This window comes from Haliotis asinina, chromosome 4 (assembly GCF_037392515.1).
Source record: "Haliotis asinina isolate JCU_RB_2024 chromosome 4, JCU_Hal_asi_v2, whole genome shotgun sequence".
NCBI lineage: Eukaryota > Metazoa > Mollusca > Gastropoda > Lepetellida > Haliotidae > Haliotis > Haliotis asinina.
The window spans coordinates 49,698,977-49,720,756 of record NC_090283.1 but is presented as its reverse complement, the minus strand read 5'-3'; the positions used below and the strand labels follow the sequence as shown (position 1 = coordinate 49,720,756).

The window sequence follows — 21,780 nt, the reverse complement described above, 5'->3', positions numbered from 1 at the left end:
CAGTCCTAACCCGACTCTTCACGGACATTTACAGCATCACACACAGTGTGTACTCAACATTTACATCGGCGGTGGAGTAGTTAAGTATGCTTAAACTGTTCGCCTATTACGCCGTAACCCCGGGTACGATTCTCCGCACAGGTACAATGGTGTGGAGCCGATTCGGGAGCCGGAGATGGGAGTGGGTTGTAATGTGGCAACACACGTTGAACCTCTGCATTCCGCTGTTTCAGTAAGCTGGGACACTAGACATACTTACACAAAGCGATCTTAGCGCTACAATGATTACAATTCCAATTCTCCACCAGCCGTAGCACTAGGATCGCCTTGTGCATGTGGTCCACACAAACACACGCATACGCTCATTGACAAATAAATAATTGTATTCATATCAAACAATCACTACAAATCATAAAGATATTTTTGTTACCAGCCGTTTTCGTATTGGAAGTTGTCACAGGGTACTGTTTAAACTTTGAGCAGTCTCTTCGTGTTAGAAGTTGTAGCGGTGTACGTCAAACTTGGAATATGACAAGCAGTGACATGTTGGATCGTTGCTTGTATCAGGGGATGGTGATGTAGTTTCAGCGCGACTTGGACCAGAATACTGTGGGGGTAAATTACAGGAATTGTTACTGACCAGAGCTGCGTGGTGATTCTAATGTGTTAGGGTTCGCTATTCAGTACTCACTAAAACATTTTTTGCGAACACCTTCCATAGTGTTTGTGTATATGGTTGTTGGCGTCTGCTCTGGTAGTGTCGTATATGAGGGTGTCCTGGTTTTGTCGTTCTCATGTTTTCTGTTTGTTATGTTTGTGGCCATCTCCATATAAATAGGCACTTCACACGTGGACACCTGTTTATAGTCCACTTCCTGTAAAGTGTTCATTGCTCTATTTCTGTAGTTTCTGTTTACATAAAGACACACAATTTGCATAGAATTCATCTTCCTCACATATCATCGTCCAGATACCCGAGCCCCAGCCACAAAGACATCAATCATATTGCGGTCATCACCTATTGAAAATGAAAAAAAACCGTGTAAAACACATCACGGATATCAGTGATATCAGATTTGTTTTGGGGTCTGTTGGGCCCTCTGAAAGAGTCGATCGAGCGAAACCACCCTCGTAATTTCGATCTTTGTCACACAGCTTGACACTAACTTGTGTGTGGTAAATCAATGAAATTCCACCTAATACTTTCTTATTGCAAAATTGTGTTGCAGACTGTCAAGGTATGGATGTGTTGACAAGACAACGAAGATATAATACCATGTTGGCCCAGAGGACGTGCATGACTTTCAGAAACAGGTTTTATATCCACATGAACACGAGCTACACATATACAGTGACTGCAATACGTCAGCTGGACATCATGACCTGCTGCTACCTTTAAACATTCTGCAGGCCTTAGTCAAACCAATAAAAACAAAATAGACTACATCGCACACAGTCTCACACAGTCTCTAATCGGCTAGTAAATCGGCTAGTAAATCCCATGGCACATAGAGACGTTTTTAATTTGTTAAAAAATTGTGTTGACATTCCTATCCGTAAATCACTGAAACACCTGGAAGTGAACCTGTAAGTTATCGTAACATAGAGTATCATGGATGATTCCCAAACGTAGATAAAGGAGAAAAAGTAAGGGAAAGATTCCAGTTGGAAAAAAAATACTGCCAGCCAGACACAATAACAACCGGCGCTGTTCCTCTGAGCCGGCAATTATTATGAATCCTGCATCTAGGCCGTATTACCTTCAATACATACATGAACGATCCTTTGGTTTCATGACATTTACACAGATGCATATGCATGCATAAGCCTAGAGGAAACTTTCGCAGAAGACAGATATACAAACATAACGTAGAAACTGTGATGTGTCCTCGCACTGCCAACTGTGTGGCAATAACAAATATTTGATTTGTTTCTGTTCAGGCTGTACTCGAATAAGTTCTTCCTATAGTTTTACCTACCTAAGAAGAGGAACTTTTGTATGACGTCGGAGAATGTGTCGTTAGGAAAGACATCGAACGGAGAGTTCTCCACAACTGGGTCGACCACGATAGCGTCAAAGTCCTTTCCAACCTGAAAGTTCCCTGTTGTCTCATCTAGTCCCATTACTGGAAGAAATAGCCCATATTTAATTAATACCTCACAAGATGCTCAACCAGATGCCATTACAATTACAGGATAAGTACTTTAAGACTAAAAGGGATGATTCTATATGCTCATTAATACAATATTTACACTCAATGCAGCCTGATGTAGGTCCACTGAGTTTGATCACATGATGTCCAGATAGAAGAAGGTTGCTTAAAGTCAGTTCACCGAAGTGCCAGAATCTCTTCAGTCTCCAGTTCAGGTTATTTCAGGTTTAAATGATGCTCTGATCTACGATGCTTATAATTATTTACAAATATACTTTGGAATGTGTATCTAAAGGTCTAAGAAAATGAGAGATACAAAGAGTTTTCGAACCTTCACTTCCGCCTAGTGTTGCAAGCCGAAATAGTTCCTTGTATGACAGCATTTTGTAGTTCTCCCCTCTTTCCTCACGTTGTATTGCGATAGTGTTCGAAACTTGAGACGCAAAGCGAAGTGCAGCTAACACTGACCTACTGTATCCTCCAGAAACATCTCAAAAGAAATCAAATAATTTATTTTATGAACGATATTAGCGTTGTACAAGTTGCATCATCTTTGCATGTTGTAACATTCATGTGACCGTATTTCAAGAGGACAGTGGCAAGACTGATAGTGGTAAGTGATGTAACGCATCTTATGAGATAAGTGCTGTGAGTATTTTAAGGGTGCTGCTCATGAGTAATCGACGCCCAGAAATCATTACATACCCGCAGCAATCGTGGGTATTTGAGGCATACACTTAAATCAACTTTGCCATCACTAACTGTGAAAATCAGTGGTAGTGTTTGTCTTCAGCAACAAACGATATTCTTAAGGGATTGGTAGGTCAGGCTAACTGACTTGGTTGGCACATCATCACATCCCAAATGCTAATGATGTCAAAGACTCGACTGATAAAACTAAAAGCTTAACGCAAACACAGAAAGGACATGGAAGTGTCTATTCAGGCTTCTTAGCTTCATAAAACACCTCTCTTTACAATCAAAGGTAGTATTTACGTTATTTTAATGCAGGTCTAGAGTTGTCCATAATCTGAAAGGGTGGTGTTTTTTATTATTTCACTATCGTTTGTTAGCAACTTTTAGCATGAAATGTATTTTTCACGTTATTTTCAAATTATTTAAGTCATCAAGTACAGCTGAAATACTGCTGACGTGGCTTAAATTAAACTCTTTCATTCACTCTTAGCTATATAAACTGAGGGGAAAATGTGGGATCTTATGAAAGCACAAGTGTTCCTTATATATTTCCATGCTTCTCCATATGCTTCAAATCACATAGTTTGTGAGGAAACCTTAAAAACAACATAAAGGAACACTAAGTCTTGCCCATTCATGTCGTCCCTTACATTTTCCATCGGTATACATACATTCAAAATCATTCTCTCCACAGTCTTGTCTTTCACAGACTTTTAACCACATTATTCTCCCTACTGCCAAGCCCTCTTTGCAAACTAAAGCCTTAAATGAAACAAGTCTAGATATCTTCGGGGAATCTCTGGTCTCCCTGGCACGCCTTTTGATTTTATGTGGATCAGTTTGTTACTATCAAAGTTATATAAATTCAGACACTAAGTGTTAGTCTTTCCACACTCCAGTAGCATTTTTTGTCATATACTCTAGCTAATATTCAATTATGAGATTCCTCCCGTATACAGATTGATAGTTCGGGACCAAGTCTGGACCAAGTCGGACATTAGCTGTTTTCACCAAGTAAAACCTTTGTCGGTCACCTTATCACTTTCCTCCTTGGTCCCGAACTACCATTCTGTATACTGCTGTTTCGAATTGGTTGTTAAGATATACCTGTTCCAAGTCCAATCTTACAGCCCTTTTCCAGCACGTTCCTTACATCAAGAAAACCGCTTCTCAACCTGAAGAACAATGTAATAATCCTCGTCAGCATTAAATGAGTCGTTTTCAGAAAATGTAGGATTTCTTGCCCCCGCTCAATCACATAAATATTTGTTGCATTTATTCAGCCCAAGACGGAAATTAAGGCATTATTTTTGTATATCCATGTTTAATTGTGGACAAATGTATTTAGATTTTTTTATTACAGTCCTTGAAAGGGCTAAAAATGATCTGTTTTTACTGTCCCTCAGTCTGGGTGTTGTTCGTTTTCCTTATCTGTTGATACAAATTCACTTAATTAGGTAACTTTCGGGGGCTGATTTCATGTGTATGAACTGATTAGTTCTCACACATAACGATTGAAAGATGCCATATTTCTTTAAAAATAAGACATGTTTTGTAGCTGTCCCTCAGCTATTGTTCTTTCCCGTAACGACAGCCTCAAATCTGAAATGATGTATGATCCCTGATGCCTAGATACCCAAACTTCTGCGTGCTCTTTAGCACTTCCTGTGTTCTCATGATGACCCAAGTTCCAGATGTACTATTGACTGAGAGCTGCGGGGAAAGGACGTAAAATATTAGGACTTGGAGCATGTATTTATTAAGCATCTTTCCTGTGACAATAGTGTTACACTGACACGTACAATATTGCAAAATTTTGTTTCCATGATTGCATTTGAACAATGAAACATTTGAAACTTGCAAAGTCCAATTTTTGCGAAGGGGCATTAAGTTCCTAATAATGTAATTTGTGTTGATGTGCTTCTATCCTGTGCCATTCTTTCCTGTAACGCAAAAAATTGTAACAGGAAAGAAAAATCAGATGTTTAAACAGGAACTATGTATATTATAAACTTGTATCTTAATCTATTATTAGGTGTGAACCTGTCACACTTTTGGTTCAATAAATTATGTTTATACAATGTGAAAAACAGATGATAAGTGATGTTTTCCTCCTCAGACTGTTGCAGTAGAGAGTGGTAATTGTTAGGGGAAAGAATATATATGTTACTGTTATTATATGTTCAAGTTTTTACTAATATATTACCCTAAGTAGAATTAATTATTACATGAATATTATTCTCTACCGTATGCGTATACAATTAACAGCATTCGCTGGATGTACATGCTGAGTTAACTACAATGAATGCAACCGTAACGTTTACAGTAAAGAATTAATTCTGTTACTGTAAAGAACGTGTATGTTACGGTAAAGGTCACAAGGGATATTTGTATTAAATATGCATAAGTCTTAATATATTCTTAGGTGTAAACCAGTGTAAACTCACATTTTTGGTTCAGTATAGTGATGTTTCTTTAATGTGAAAAACAGATTGTTAAGCAACATTTTTTGCGTATCTTTCCCGTAACAACTATATTTTTGGTATTTAAGGTTTTAAATAATCATATTGAATTAAAAATACTGTATCAAGAAGTATGCGTGTTTTCAGTACCATTAATGTAATAAAATATTTTCTTGGGTGAGGTTTTGCCGAAAAAAAACAAAACAAATGGAAACTTAATTTTATGTGTGATTTCTAGAAAGTATACATACAAATCTATTTAAGCAAAGAAATCCATGCAAATTCAAACATTTATGTGGATATACATGCAATGTAAGTTTATTTTTATGTCTGTCCCACGATATTGCTAGAAATATAATTTTTTTAAACATGTTACATCATCTAAAGTGTTGTTACGGGAAAGAAATGTAAATTTGGTGATTTCAGAAAACAATAAATTTTTTTTAAAAATAATTGCAATTAAGGCCTAATGTTCTTATGTTTAGAAAGAGCAACAGCATATGCTATTTAAAGAATGAAAACATACCTTTTGAATCATTTCATTTTGTCATTTCATGAGAACTACATGTTGGCATATTTTGAAAACGACTGATATAGCAGAAACAGCCAAAGAAATGCACACAGTGCACACACTGAACGCAGTGACAGCAAGTGGAATTGTTACAATAAGTAGAACTGTCTCATGCAGTCCCATAACGAGAGAGCTATTGTACGTGTAAACTGTAATTTAACGGGGCCTATTCTATGTACGCTTTTTCTAGCAAGAGTTACTATCTTAACTACTATCTAAGGGGGACTTATTATGTGTCTGTAATGTTATGCAGTCCCTCATGTTACCATCGACATATAAATGAATATCAATAAATATATATATTTGAGAAATACAGTTCGTTCTACCACCATGTATAGTGTAATAAAGCACACTATCGCCCTGAACTCGCAAGCGTCCGAGTGCTTTGACGATATAATAGTTCAGGGCGAAAGTGTGCTTTATTACACTACACATGGTGGTAGAACGGACTGTATTTTGTAAGATGCCGTACTAAGTAATTTGTAAACCCAATTTCGATCAATCTATGGCAGAAAACAAACGACGGTGTTTGTGACCTAAATTAAGAATCCCCGCACAGGACTAGCTGATGCGCTGTTCTTTTGACGTGTCAACCCCCTTTGTTAAGACACACGTTACTAGAAAAACAAATGATGAACAGTTTGGTGACGGTTTATGTTCGGGTTAAATATCTTCTCTAGATCATTTTAATTACATCTCTGATTCTCTTAACCCCCTGGATGCCACAGGGACATATATGTCCCTCCTCTACATACCTCACTTTGAAGTCCAATAAAATTCTAAATATACCACGCACATATATATACTTCACAGTTTTCAGTTCTGCTGAAAATTCCCTTTTTCGTGATACCATCCACTGTTATCACAGACCAAGCTAAAGTGCTTAAGATTGCTTTTCAAAATAGGCTTCATCGTAAATGTCGCCATTTTTCACCTTATCCGAAATCGCGATTCAGAGCGTTATTTGATGTATGTTTTGAAATGTGAAAATCGGATAAATACTGTGAGTATTGAGTCTCAAAAATAGCATATTATTGATCACTGATATCAAGTTTTCATGTAACCAGTAATGATAATTCTGAAACGTCGCCGATGAACCCAGAATCGGTTGGGATGTTTTCGAAAATACACTTAGACGAACGCCGAAGTGCGCTTTCCGCCATATTGGTCAGTGTTTACAAAATCACGTTTCGAGAAGGCCAGTATTCAGATGCCTATAACATCACGTATATTTCATAGTCAGCTACGACAAATGCATCATTGAATTCCCCAAACATCTTATAATCGAATTACAAATGGTCTTTGTCACCAATACCAAAGGTCTAGGTAAAACGTAACGAAAGATAGTTGGTATGTAAACGAACGCTGTGCTCGAAAGACAGCGCATGTTTGAAATGTAAACAAAGAAAACTTCCAATTTTACACTGCGTATCATTTTCGGAAATTTTCCAACATCCATACGTCTAATCATTGCTTACAATGGCCCAATACGCTTATTATATTCAGGGGAAGAGTGTCGTAGCAAGAAATAGATAATTAAAAATAGATACAATGAAATCATTTGGTAATTCATAAGAAACTGTCAAACTTTTAGTGCAGCGTGACGCCATGACTGACGCAAAATCACGCAGAACGACAACGGTACGTATCGGCATTTCTGGCTTCTTCCGTCATTTACAATGTAAACGTTAAAAACATATAACAATACACAGATAGTCAGAATAATTCCGATTACTTACATCTCACATTTATGTACAAAACATCCCTGAATGAAGGAAAAAGTCCTCGCTAAATCCTGTGCACCCTTGTCAGCGAAGCCGCCATTTTGAAAGAAATCGGTCATCGGTAGTGATGTCATACGTCAACATTGTTGCACATATTAGGCAATTTCTTTGAGGTGAAGGTCGGTTGAACAAGAGTAAACACAATGCCCATACCATTCCGATTGCACTTTTAGTATTGTCATGTATATTTTGCGTATCGTTCCGATATTTTTTCATGAAACTGATTTCAGTATGTACATATATCCATGTTCAACACCATATCACATGTGGATATAAGGTGTGCGTTTTTATTCTTTGTAAGCTTTTAATTGTTTGAATAATATTTACATGGGAAATTGACTCAGTAAGTGTACTATACCACATTTTAAACCTCTACACAAGTGTTGGAAGATCACACGTAGCCATAACTGCAACATATGCTTTAGTTCCCGTAATGTACAATATTCAATACGTTGGGACAAATATTGCAGTTTCATATGAACAGGTTAATAAACAGCGATTTAAATCCAACTTGTAAGTAAAACTGATAATATTAATGAAAATGATTTGTACATTTTATGAAATGTAGGGGCACACATACTGCTATTTAAAGAAATTGTCTTGTTCATTGTATTGGTTTGTGTCGTTTTTATAGACAAAATAATTATGAATATTGATTGACCAGGTGCGAGTTTGTCAAAAACGTCTCATGGTATCTTATCCTTTTTTTCGATAATAAAGTCAATTCAAATTCGATTAAAATATATCTGATGGCAGAATATCTAACTCAAACAATATTTATACGAAAATCGTTAAGAATATATAAACCAGGTCATGTCTTAATTTGGACAAGCCTCACGTCCATATTCTAATACTTCTGTACTGAAAAAGCGATCTCTTTGTACCTTTCATTGCATACTTATGAAGTGAAATAATTTCATAATCATAAGAAGAAAAGTCTATTTATTTCCTAAATGAATATTCAATAAATATTCAGGTGTTGTGAAATTTTCATTTACGCTAAATTGAGCTAGACAGGTGCGCGTGTTGCTCACAACAAGATATGTAGTAAAACCGTGTATTTGTTGATATATTCAGGACACTATTTCAGTGGTAAAACCATTCATTTTATATATTGGGTCAAAAGTGTTGAATTCTGACACAGAAGCCGAGATCTTTTACACATTGAGTAGAAATTAGGTTAGATACATACTAATCAGCAACCAGAGTCGTCGTTTTCCGATGTCACAAAATGCACAAAACACGCCATGACGTCAACTAAAATGTCGCATTATTTTCAGTTATTTCATTACATTTAAAAATGTGGCTGTTACTCCGTTAATAATTATGTAAAATTAATCAAAATACATCTACACAAACAGGAGAATATGGGAATCTAAGAACTCAATAATGTATCGGATAGGTACATCCAAAGCGCTATTACTTGCTTTCTGATGTAGCACATTGGCATCTTTTCTTACAAATTGTGAAACTACCGAAAGGTATCCTCTCACATTGGGGAACTTTGTATTGGAATAGTTTGGTTCACTCTAAACAAAACATAACGAAAATATATTGTCCGTATCCACGGCACATTCTCTCCATGTGATTTGAGTTACATTGACCTAATGTAAAGCATTGCGGAGTTATGCCCCCTTATCTTTATACGTGCATGACTTCTCTCTCGACGTTTGACGTCATAGAAGAAAATCGATTTTTGACATTTATTGCTGGTCATTTTTTTATTTTGTGAGTATGACGTTATGCATTAGCACATACATCCATTTCATATACACTTATGTCGTTCAGATATCAAGCTGTATTTTCTTCGCTCACACTTTCCTTAAAGATGCCAAATTAAAAAAAATCGTAGCAGAGTGCATTTATTGGTGCACGATAAAAACGGAGAAATTTACTGTTTTTCAACACACACAAAAGGTTTCGACAACTTTTAGCAGTGTCTATTTCTCAAACCTCTGAGGTAGCCGCAGTTATATTTATACCAACGGATAGGAAATTAAATATTCTACATTCCTGTGCAATTTTATAGCCGTACACAGATCCAGGACCACGTGAGCGCAAATCTTACAAAACGTTCACTTTTCAAACCTACGCAAATGTGCGCCTGAAAAAAAACTCGGCATCCAGGGGGTTAAACCATACAAGGCAATATGAACATCTCATTTCTACTACCAACGAAAGTTTAGAACAGTACATTCAGCTGAAGCTGACTAGCCATGCGACATTCCACGATTGCATTGTGGGAATGTAAACACTGCAAATATTACCGTGTTTCTGTAAAATTTTGAATCGAACTATGAGACATTTTATCCTTCGGAGAACATAAACGTAATGTTTCCAACAGTGATGTGAGCTGTGTGATGCAACTGCAAACCAAGAAACGGGATGCGACGAAGCAGTCACGTCGGTTACATTGTGACGTAATGCAAAAAGGTTCGATTACGAGGGGCAGACTGGAATGGTGCAGTGACGTCAACACATTGTGACGTAATGCAAAAAGTGCACATTATCGTCTGAGAACGTTTTGTCGCCGCCTTTGTTCTTTCACCGAAACATCTATATATATAATGAGTGAAAAATGTCTACTAGGTGGTACTAGATGACCCCTAGCTTCGTATAGTACCATATACGGTACTGTGAGTGATCTTTCCTTTTTCTTAATAGGGAAAAATGTAAGTGATATTTGGTGACATACTCCTATCTATATGGTACTACGTACGTGATGTTAGAGTTGGGACAGTGGGCGATGCCGGAACCACGCTGTCTGACTAGGTCGAGCTGCACGTCTGACATGTAGACACAGTGGGCTAGAACTGTCTATAATAAATACCCAATATTTCTAAAGCCAATGATTTCCAAACACAACATACCGGTATCCTTAATCCTATCTCAGTAATTAAAATCAATGACGATTTACGGAATTATAGTAGCATATAACACACGCACACACACGCACACTCACACACACGCACACACGCACACACACGCATATCATATACAATGAAGCACACTTCAATACATACATGCATGCATGCAAACATACATACATACATACATTATCATAGATTTTAATCCCTGATATATGTATGTATGTATGTATGTATGTATGTATGTATGTATGTATGTATGTATGTATGTATGTATGTATGTATGTATGTATATATATATATATATATATATATATATATATATATATACTAAAGATATAAACACATTACTGTACACTAACCATCAAAAGATTTTGCAACAAAATAGAGAACTGTTTAATGTTATATTTTACACATGAACTGATAAAACCGAATCCGTAACGTTGAAATGATCATTGTGTTGTGTTCAGTAAATCAGAGAAAATCGGCGAATTCTTAACAAAATTTTATACCAAAACGCACCTGTTCAGATGCATGATATTTGCACATGCATTTCAGCAATTTTATGCATGATCCTCGTGAGTGGAGTAATTCACCTTCAATGTAAGAACATTATGCTATATGCATGACATATAGTGAATGCTTGAAGTGAGTCTAAACTTGGGTAGTGTACACATACTTTGCCACCCGCTTACCTTCACTGCTGATGAAAAAATGTGTTGTGTAGAAACCCATTAACATTCGTACAAATCTCACTACTGACATTGAGGAGAGTTAAAGGCATCCTTGTCTTACATTGTGTTTCAGCAGGCCAGCTTTGTCCCATGCGTGGAGACGGTCGAAAGTCTGGGTGGACACATCGCCCCTGGTTTCTAAGACATGGGTCTGCAAACAAATTTGACAATTCATGTAAACGTGGCCTGTTCATGAGGCGCCATTAAACTTGTTGGAGCTTTTGCTTTCTTGTTCATGAAGTAATTTATGTAGACCTTTTTTATTTGAATAAGGCACTTGTAAAACTGTTAACATTTTAATAAGTGAATGAATATGGTTGCTTCAGCCTTTTGACCAATGGACAATACAAGTTCTCCCGAAAATTTCACAATGGATCTTGCTGTTAGTACTGGAGCGTAATCAGAACCGCGAGTGCGCACGAACGCCTGTGCCCTTTCATGCGCCCGCGCACGCCCTGCCAAGCAAACCTAGATGGCGACCAAGTTTAATGTCATTCGTCACCATTTACCCCTTCCTGTAACCTCAATCAAGAAGGTAAGATACAATTAAACATGTCCCGGTATAACGCGAGTAGGTTCGTGTAATCAAGCGCTCGCGTCCGTTCAGGATCAGCATTAGCGGGGGGCAAAAGCCCTGCACTTGCGGTTCTGAGCACAGTAGTTTGTAGAGAAATGCGGCCACGACCTTTATTACACCGAAGTGTAGACGTATTCTGAATAGTAAAATTGATGCATTATTTAATTTTGCAAAATGAATGATCATCATCGCTCTCGGCAGTACATCCCTAGCAGTTACCCAACCTGTACTGGAAGTTGATACTGTTGACTTAGTCGGCCAAGTGATGCAAGAAGTTTCTCTGACGTTGTCCCAAAAGCTCTTGGTGTTACTATTGGTGTTACCAGCGGATTCTAGGGGAAAAACGACAATGAATGTTTGCTTATACCGGCTCATCGTGTCTACGCCCTCAGTATGCAAGCATCGATGCGCTGTTCTCTTGATAATGTGCAAACAGATTCACAAGCTATATTTTTGTAATTTAATGTACGTAAAGAACTATGGTTTTAGTGAACTCCAAATGTTAACAATTTGTTTTCTTTACCTTTTTGGATATAGTTGATTCAACAAATCTGAAAGCATACGCGGTAGATAGTGAACATAAAACATGAACGGCAGAGAATGATTAGCCCTGGGTATTCGCTAGGCAGAATAATTGGAAAGCCAAAGGGAAACTAGTGAGGAAAATATTATGAATTAAGGACCGATAAAACATTCGCGAGGAGAGCGAACATGTCCTGCCCTACCCTTTGTGCCAGCATGAGTGAGTGAGTTAAACTGAAACGTCACATACATTCAGTCGCATAGCGATGAGGACAAGTTACACAATATTCATGTTACACAGTCACATTCGGAAGTAATTTGTTCATACACATTCAACACTGTCCTGTTATTTACAATTGAAAACACGGGATGGATCAATAAAATTTACAATTTAAACACATGCTAGAACAATGTTATTAAATAAAACTAGGGCTAAAACAATATTACTTGCAAATAAAACACGGGTTAGAGCAATATTGTATACAAATCAAGCAAAGGATAGAAAAATATTATATCCACATAGAACACGGACAAGAACAATAAGATTTACAATTAAAAAGAAACACATTAATATAATGTACAATTAAAACAGGAGCTAGAACAATATTATTCACAAATAAAACACGGACTAGAACAATATTATTCACAAATAAAACACGGGCTAGAACAATATTATTCACAAATAAAACACGGGCTAGAACAATATTATTCACAAATAAAACACGGACTAGAACAAATTGATTGACAAATAAAACACGGACTAGAACAATATTATTCACAAATAAAACACGGACTAAAACAAATTGATTGACACATAAAACACAGACTAGAACAATATTATTCACAAATAAAACACGAGCCCGAACAATATCCCTTACAGTTCAAAATAAGGGCTAGATCAATATGCTTTACACTCTATATCATGTTAAAGGAAGGCTTTACTTCTTTGTTTCTTCCAAAGATTCTTGCGTTGTTTCTTGGTAATAGGAAGGGCTGCAGCAGTCCATGTTTACCTTCCCAACAAAGGCTCTCTGTCCGGCTTTTTCTGTCAATAAACATTTACCAAAATCTCTCCATACTCGGAAAACTATTATCCAGCTGTGGATTCCGTTTATCGGCTACTACAAGGATCGTGAGTGAGTGAGTGAGTTTAGTTTTACGCCGCATTCAGCAACATTCCAGCTATATGGCGGTGGTCTGTAAATAATCGAGTCTGGACCAGACAATCCAGTGATCAACATGAGCATCAATCTGCGCTTGTGGGAACCGATGAGATGTGTCAACCAAGTCAGCGAGCCTGACCACCCGATCCGTTTAGTCGCCTCTTACGACAAACAAGGATCGTGTGTTTGTAATTGAGAATTAGGGATGATTTGGGATGTCCATGAAACGGTTAACACATCCTGCCCGACAAGCAGTACACGTCACAAACACTGACAATAAAGTGTTCACTTGGACACAGGGATGATGAAATTGCATCGAAAATCAGTCTTGTTACTGACGCGTCAAAAATGTAAGCAGTGTTTTCACCTTAACACAATGTAACAATGTAAGCCATATTAAACTGAGTGAGTGAGTGAGTGAGTTAATATTATATGTCAGCCATATCGTGACGAAAACTATTTGCACAAAAGAAATTAAAACATTTTGAAACATAAAACAAATTAAATTTGTAAATTTGTTGACAGATTTGTAAGCAGATAAATATTTTATGATTGGAAGTTTGAATGAATACCACAGATCGTTAGTGCAAGGGTGCGTAAGTCCAAAAATATTCGATGTCAAATTTAATCTTTTTAACTTTAGTATTACTGTCATTTTAATTTGTGACTAAACTTGCATACAGTCGACAGCTGAGGGGATGATGTACGTCCAGCTAGGGTCCATGCAGGTGGAAGAGGCATTGTAAGTTGCCATGGTCCCTGGTATGGTGATCTACCTTTAGTCGTGTTTTATATTGTTTTGTCTGTTATAATTGCTAGAGTGTTTTACTTTTCGAATTCCATGCTAGTTTTATACCAATATCCGTGATACCATAGTATTTTAACTGTCCTTCGTGACAGGTTTTATTCTTCAAAGTATTTCATTTTTCAAATATAAATTGTTTTCGTCACGTTGAGATATTGCCGATGTGACGCTGAATATTAACTCACTCACTCACAGTTATAAAGCATGTCTAGCAAACGAAAAGACCCACATGCCAGGCAAAATGACATGGAAGTATGGCATTAACATCAATAATACTCGGTTCTAGTAGATGGTTCGTCCTTATTTCACTTCAGTCAAAAGGTTCAGAAGAACACCGTCAAGAATAAGTCAATGTTTTGAATGCTTGATACAGCAACAGTACCAATAACTTGAAGAAGCAGGTTTGTGGCATCTCTGTGTAATGTAGCATAGTAACATGCAGTCGTTGTTCCATTCTTCAGAGTTCGATCCTGGAAATACGAAATAAGAAATCGTCACTATAAATGGAATCGTAAAAGGAAAGTGGGTTGGAAGTATGCGTGATGTATCTAGTATGATGTAATTATAATATACTGAACAGCAAAAGAAACGCAAGCTTCCAAAAATATCTCAAAGCGTTCATGTTTATGTCTTTTTTTCAAAAACTTGACAAACCTCACTTGCGTTTCTTTTGCTGTTTTGCAACGTGATGTCATAAACATTAACCATATTTCTTGACAATGGACAATGGCGACTTTCTGTTTAAGGTTACGATGACGATGACAGTCTATGAACAATCGAGTGTGAGCTAGTCGGTGGAGAAACGGGTGACTGTGTTAACGAACATTATCCCAAGCAGGTTTGTCGAAGCAGTCAAGATTAAAAAAACTGCTGAAGTGTCGTTGAAAATTTACAGTTTTCAACACAGACAATGAATCCCATGCCTGTGCCGTCGGACTCAGTTCTTTACTTTGCCGTTGTAAAACACTACAGAACTGGCTGATCTGTGAAAATGTCGATGTTACGAGTGGCAGTGACGCTTCAATGTACAAAACAGAGGACATGATCTACAACGTTTACGTAAACGATGCGTCATTGCCGTTAATAATGAAATTTTAACGCTCAAACTGAGTACACTGTCCGAGACCTACCACCACCTTGGTGTAGACATCCATAGCGTACGTCAGGTCCTTGAACTTAGCTTCAGTTGGATATGTGTACGTCTTTAGCCAGTCGTACAGCTGTAGATCCATGTTGGAGCCAGCAAACGCGTACTGTGGAGCATGGATGTGTGTGTCCACCAACCCAGGGATCAGAAACTGCCTGTCATATAGAAATCAGAGGCTGTGCAGATTAAGACTATACAGATACACTGTACATTCGCCGGTCTTGGTGGCTGGGTTGAGTGCAAGTGAATTATATGTTATTTACGGGCATCAGTCATGCTGCTGGAATATTTCTGACTGTGTCGATATCATCAAAGACCTGACATCAGGGAAATCAGCTGACGGTAGTATGCATATCAGTTTCGCGTTTCATGTTACATTTTTGGTCTCAAAACACACACGTATATTCTCTCTCTCTCTCTCTCTCTCTCTCTCTCTCTCTCTCTCTCTCACACACACACACACACACACACACATATCAGGGGCGTGGTGGGCGAGCTAGCAAAAGGGCCAGGCTAGTGATCCAGCGAGGTTGAGGTGCCAGAATCGAGCCCACCTGTGACCGGGTGTAAAAACCTTGGAGTAAACTTTGTGTGCAGAGTATTTCCGTGTTGTCACAACCCCTAGTGTACAGTACACAACCCTGTACACATAAAAGAACCCACGAATCCGTTGCTATATGACCAGATGGTGGCCTCATGAATATGTGCATACTCCTAGTTGCGGGTATCGCAACGTGCAGTAAACGTGGACAAAGTACTGTGACTATGTGTTCCAGTTCACCCAGCTGTGAATTGGGTACCTCGTTCGGATGAGAGAGCCACAATAAACTTGGTGCGCTTAGTGGCAGCAATAGTTGTATACTCCCCAGGAAGTTGAGATTGATAATACGATGTAACGCTGAGACGGACATCCAATGATCGAGGGAAAACAAATACCAGCGACTTGAGCAATCAATACTAGCATAGATTTGTGCGCTATATAAATATCCTGTAATAAAAAAAAAATATATCAGTGATAACACGTACAGGATGTAACATTTATCATGTTTGATACTGTGATTAAGATCATTCCAGCAGATGCTTCTTTCAACGAAAAGGATTGGTGGGGTAGCCTTCTTGTTAAAGCGTTCGTTGTCACGCCGAAGACCCGGGATAGATGCCCCTCCTATCAGGATCATTTCTGGCGTCCCCTGCCATAATATTGCTGGAATACTGCTACAACCGGCGTAAAACTATATTCACTCATTACTCTTATAATACAGAAGCTAGAACGTATTTTTGTGAAAAATCACGAAGTCTGGAAATCACGTCAAGTGTTAACTGTCATTCCTAAACAAGACATACATCCGACCGTTATTGCTGATCTTTATTTAAGTAATTTTTCGTACATTTTAGTTTCATTTACATTAGATACTGGTGTTATTTATTCATTCGCTTACGTCGAGCATATCCAATGACATTAGAAGACTCTGCCATTGTCGCACCAGTCAACCGGAAGTTAAGAACCCAAACTCTCGGTGAAGTATCGCGTATTTGCATTGATGTCACGCAAATCTCGCGAGTGTTGGCATTCCTGTCTTTCTCAAGTTCTGTGGTATATATTATTGGTAAAAATACATGGAAATGAATACAGATCCTATATGGATTCACTTACCATTTTTCCAGATGTCGGACGTTCACGCCAGGCACACAATATTCGCTGATCAGATCGGGAAGACGTGTTTCATGCTCGATGAAAATAATCTGAAACAAACGATGGATATTCATACCATACCATACCATACCATACCATACCATACCATACCATACCATGTAAAACACATCAACGAGCACAATACGACACCGTGTACCACATGGACGTGGGGTGAACAATCTTACATGCGAACGAGGAGTGAGTGAATTTACGTTTACGCCGCAATCAACACTATTCAAGCTATATGGCGGCGGGCGGCAAATTATCGACTGTGGAGCAGACAATCCAGTGGTCAAAAGCATGATCATCAATATTCGCAATTGGGAACCGACGACATGTGTCAACCAAATCAGCGAGTTTGATCACCCGATGCCGCAAGTCGCCTCTTATGACAAGCATAAGTTATTGAAACCCAATATTCTAACCTGGAACTTTACGGGTACACGTGAACAGAGAGTGTCGGCTAATGGCGTACTTTCATCTTTAATGATGAGGACACAATTACGAACAAAAGCTATAACTGAAGATCCCACAACGTTCCTAAACTTGTATACATGTAAAATAGAATGTAGATGCAGTCTTGAATATCTTTACGCAAAGCGAAACAATAATATTTCAAATTTAGACACAGTTTAAGGAAATGTTTTCAAATTCTGTGTTTCCTAAAACTATATTAAACAGAAAAGTAAACGCAATTTCCAAAACATATGAAATCTCAAAAAAGTAAGCGTTCATGTTTATGTCTTTTAAGTAAAAACTTGACAAGAAGCCAGAGTTGTGTTTCTTTTACTTTTCAGTATTGGTAATCAACCTGAATAAATATTATGGAAGTAACAGTAAAGGTGTGACAGTAATATTGGTCTGTGAAACCATACGCCCTGCGTATTCCCATTGTTAATGATATGGCATACAAATTACACGCAGATTGAAATAACTTTGAAGCTTGGTGTCAATATAAAAAAGTACACGCCAGAGAAGATCCCATCACGATTATCCGCGCCTTAGATAATGCAGGCAGGAAAAGGCAATATAGCTATATAAATCATAGGGATGAGTCGCTTGAAATCTGTGATGTGATGTGCTCGTGATCAAGCATGTACGACCAGCATCTGTCTCGCTGAAGGTCGTGTCAGAATATCATCTTTGTCTCTCGGGAATAATACTCCGTGTACTCTTATCGAAGTTCCAATATAGCATACACGCTGCTGTATCTAGCCCAATTTAGTCCACAAGTCCTTGCCAAGTCAATGGTATTCGATCAGTTCCAATTAAGTGCTTGCATAATTTTGATTTGCCACATGTACTTGGAACGTTAATAAAATTGTACACTCCTAAATAGACAATAACATTTTCTGCTGGTGATACTTTAACAAAGCCATAAAAGAAAAAGAAATAAATGATGGCTTGAGATTATTTGTGTTGTCACGCTCAATACTGCATAAAACGCAAAAGTACATATAAATGCAGGAACTCAAGGAAGGAGTGCCCAGTTGGTAAACATAATATCGGTCCATTCCAGTCCCTTATCGTAGTATATATATACATGTGTGCATCAGTGTATATATGTATATATGTGTATGTATGTGTGTGTGTGTGTGTGTGTGTGTGTGTGTGTATATATATGTGTGTGTGTGTATATATATGTGTATATGTATGTATGTATATATACATGTGTGTGTGTGTGTGTGTGTGTGTGTGTAATCTTACATTCCAATATTGTACAGTGCATTGAGGCAAACAAATATATGAACACATATTTATAATATATATTCTCATTTAAACAAACCGACCTTGCCCCGCCTCACTCCAATGACCATATCGTTGCGGATCGCCATGTCTTCTTCCTTCGTTGAGTGTACAAACGTGCCACGGAATATAGTCGGAGTGTCAGCCATTTTCGATCCTGTGTAAACGGTGTTAAATGGTGAAGTATATAAAAAGGAACAAATAGATAGTGGAATCTGCATCCAGTTGGTGTGATCGGTTATGGCGATTTGTGACAAGATTCGATGGATGTACAGTAATATACCTTTCCATTCACGTCCTCCATGGAACGGAGTCCAGTCATTGGTCCTCTTCCAATGTCATGCGAACACGGAAAACGGTGTCTTCAGTGATTTACAGACTAGACTGGAAAGCACTCTTACATACTGAACTAAAAACTCCCGGATATGACTCCAGGAATCAACGCTCTCCCATTATGTCTAAAAAACATGTTACTGATTATTCTGCTTCCTAGTTTTATGTGATATGTTTATTTCCAAAATGACTGCTTGACGTTGGGTTATCGAGACAATTTGTCAGGAGACTATCAGACTGCTTAAAGCTAGATAAGCCATATTTCATGCTGAACTTAAAACAAACCTTGATGAAATATCCTGATAACCTCCTACAGAGTGAAATTTGACATGATCTGCTGACTAACAGGTCTCACCTGGCCATCTAAAGGGCCCTCAAGGAAGAAGTGCCATGTCCCCCATCACTACAAAACTGTCATATTCATTCATCATAATTCGTTCCTTCCAAATGGAGTGAGTCTTTAAATGCTGCAACCCTACAAATTCGAAACGAGTGTACATGCTCCTAAATGTTGTGCAATAAAAATACACCAACCTTGTGTAATGGCATGAAGACGGAATATCTCCGATTTATCCTGTAAATATCTATGAACATCGTCAATCACACAAATGTGTAATCTGTTTAAGGGTTTGGCATATTTCTGTGTCTTTTTTTGGCCAAACGGGAAACAAACTTGGAACCCTAAACTGATCTGAGGTTTTGGCACATAGTGAAGCCTGATGGTGTTATCAATAATATTTTGTTGCGTTTTGGAAGGCCCGAGTAAAAACACATCAATAGAAGGAATCACCAAGGCAGTGAACATGTGGGTATCATGCACCTGGCTATGGGACATTTAGAAGCTTGAGTGTCAGTCCAAAACGTATCCACGATTTACAGTCTCCGACATCGATACATCGCTACACAGACCACAGATGACCTTCCTCGGAGCGGTCGTCTTAGGGTTACCTCGGCATATTCCGGTCAACGCCAACGAGAACCGTTCTTGTCAACCCCTTTACTTTTCGAAGCCTTAATGACGAAACCAATGAAATGGCTTCACTCATTTTTTATCTACCTGACCATGTTTGTATTTCTAGTATTTAATATTGAAAATTACATACATACATACATACATACATACATACATACATACATACATACTTACATACATACATACATACATACATACATACATACATACATACATACATACATACATACATCCTTTGTACTTGAGTTACGTTACTTTCGCGTGTGAGTATATATTAACCCCTCAGGCTAGCCGGTCAGATAAAAGTAATAAACCGTGGCAGGTATCCGGTAGACGTACATGTACCACAGGATTGTCTCAGTATCAGGGATACATGTCCCATAGGATGTGTTTCGCTAACAGTGATTCATGTGTCGTTGGGACATGTCCCAGTAACAGATACATGTGTCATGCTACGTGTCTCGGCAACAGTGATACATGTGCCATAGGACGTGTCCCAGCATCAGGGATACATGTGTCATAAGACTTGTCTCAGTATCATTAATACATTTACAATAGGACGTGTCTCAGTAACAGTGATACATGTGCAATAGGACATGTCACGGTAACAGTGATTCATGTACCATAGAATGTGTCTCAGTATCAGTGATACATCTACCATAGGACGTGTCTCTGTAACAGTGATACATGTACTATGGGATGTGTCTCAGTATCAGGGATACATGTGTCATAAGACGTGTCTCAGTATCATTAACACATCTACCATAAGACAGGTCTCAGTAACAGTGATACATGTACTATGGGATGTGTCTCAGTATCAGTGATAGATGTACTATAGGACGTGTCCCTGTAACAGTGATACATGTACTATGGGATGCGTCTCAGTATCAGGGTTACATGTACCATAAGACAGGTCTCAGTAACAGAGATACAAGTGCCACATTATGTTTCACTGTATCATTAATACATATACCATAGGACGTGCCTCAATAACAGTGATGCATATACCATAAGACATGTCTCGGTAAAAGCGATGCATGTGCCATAGGACGTGTCTCAGTCTCGGTATCAGTAATAGATATACTATAGGACGTGTCTCATTAACAGAGATTAATATACCCCTGGCTCTGTCATACGTGTACCGTATGATGTGTCTAAGTAGCAGTCATACATGTACCACAGGACGTGTCTCAGAATGGTAGAGCTTACCTGCAGCTGTTCTGTCAGGGTGGAAGTGTAATGTTTGCCTATAAGGACCAGTGCTGCAGATGACTGTTCGATGTGTTTGAGTTGAAAACAGGAGGACCAAATGAGAAGACACACGCTGCCTGCTGCAATAGGATACTACTAGTCAATGCGGTCAGACGGCAGTTTTGGTGGAAGGAGTTGGAGGGAATGTTAGGTAAAATGCATTGGCTGATCCAAGTCACGTGGTCATAGTAAAGCACGATAGCCAATGCATAGGTAAATATAGACAGCACAGGTCAGGAAGGGTAAATGAAAGGTGCGTGTTTTAAGCAGTCTGACGAATAACCTTCATGAGACGAGAAAACA

General features: G+C 38.2%; 1 protein-coding gene across 1 annotated transcript; it reads right to left on the bottom strand.

Moving 5' to 3' along the window:
• Window positions 1-365: 365 nt before the first annotated feature.
• Window positions 366-21,515, bottom strand: LOC137282550 (guanine deaminase-like). Its single transcript, XM_067814315.1, has 14 exons — window positions 21,436-21,515; window positions 18,965-19,077; window positions 17,136-17,224; window positions 15,465-15,636; window positions 14,717-14,804; window positions 13,309-13,411; window positions 12,368-12,395; window positions 12,069-12,176; window positions 11,329-11,418; window positions 10,386-10,483; window positions 3,957-4,024; window positions 2,485-2,643; window positions 1,980-2,126; window positions 366-1,018 (listed from the first exon to the last, which is right to left on the bottom strand). The coding sequence occupies exons 2-14, from the start codon at window positions 19,067-19,069 to the stop codon at window positions 960-962; spliced, it is 1,314 nt and encodes a 437-aa protein (XP_067670416.1). The 5' UTR covers window positions 19,070-19,077; window positions 21,436-21,515; the 3' UTR covers window positions 366-959.
• Between the last annotated feature and the right edge of the window lie 265 nt (window positions 21,516-21,780).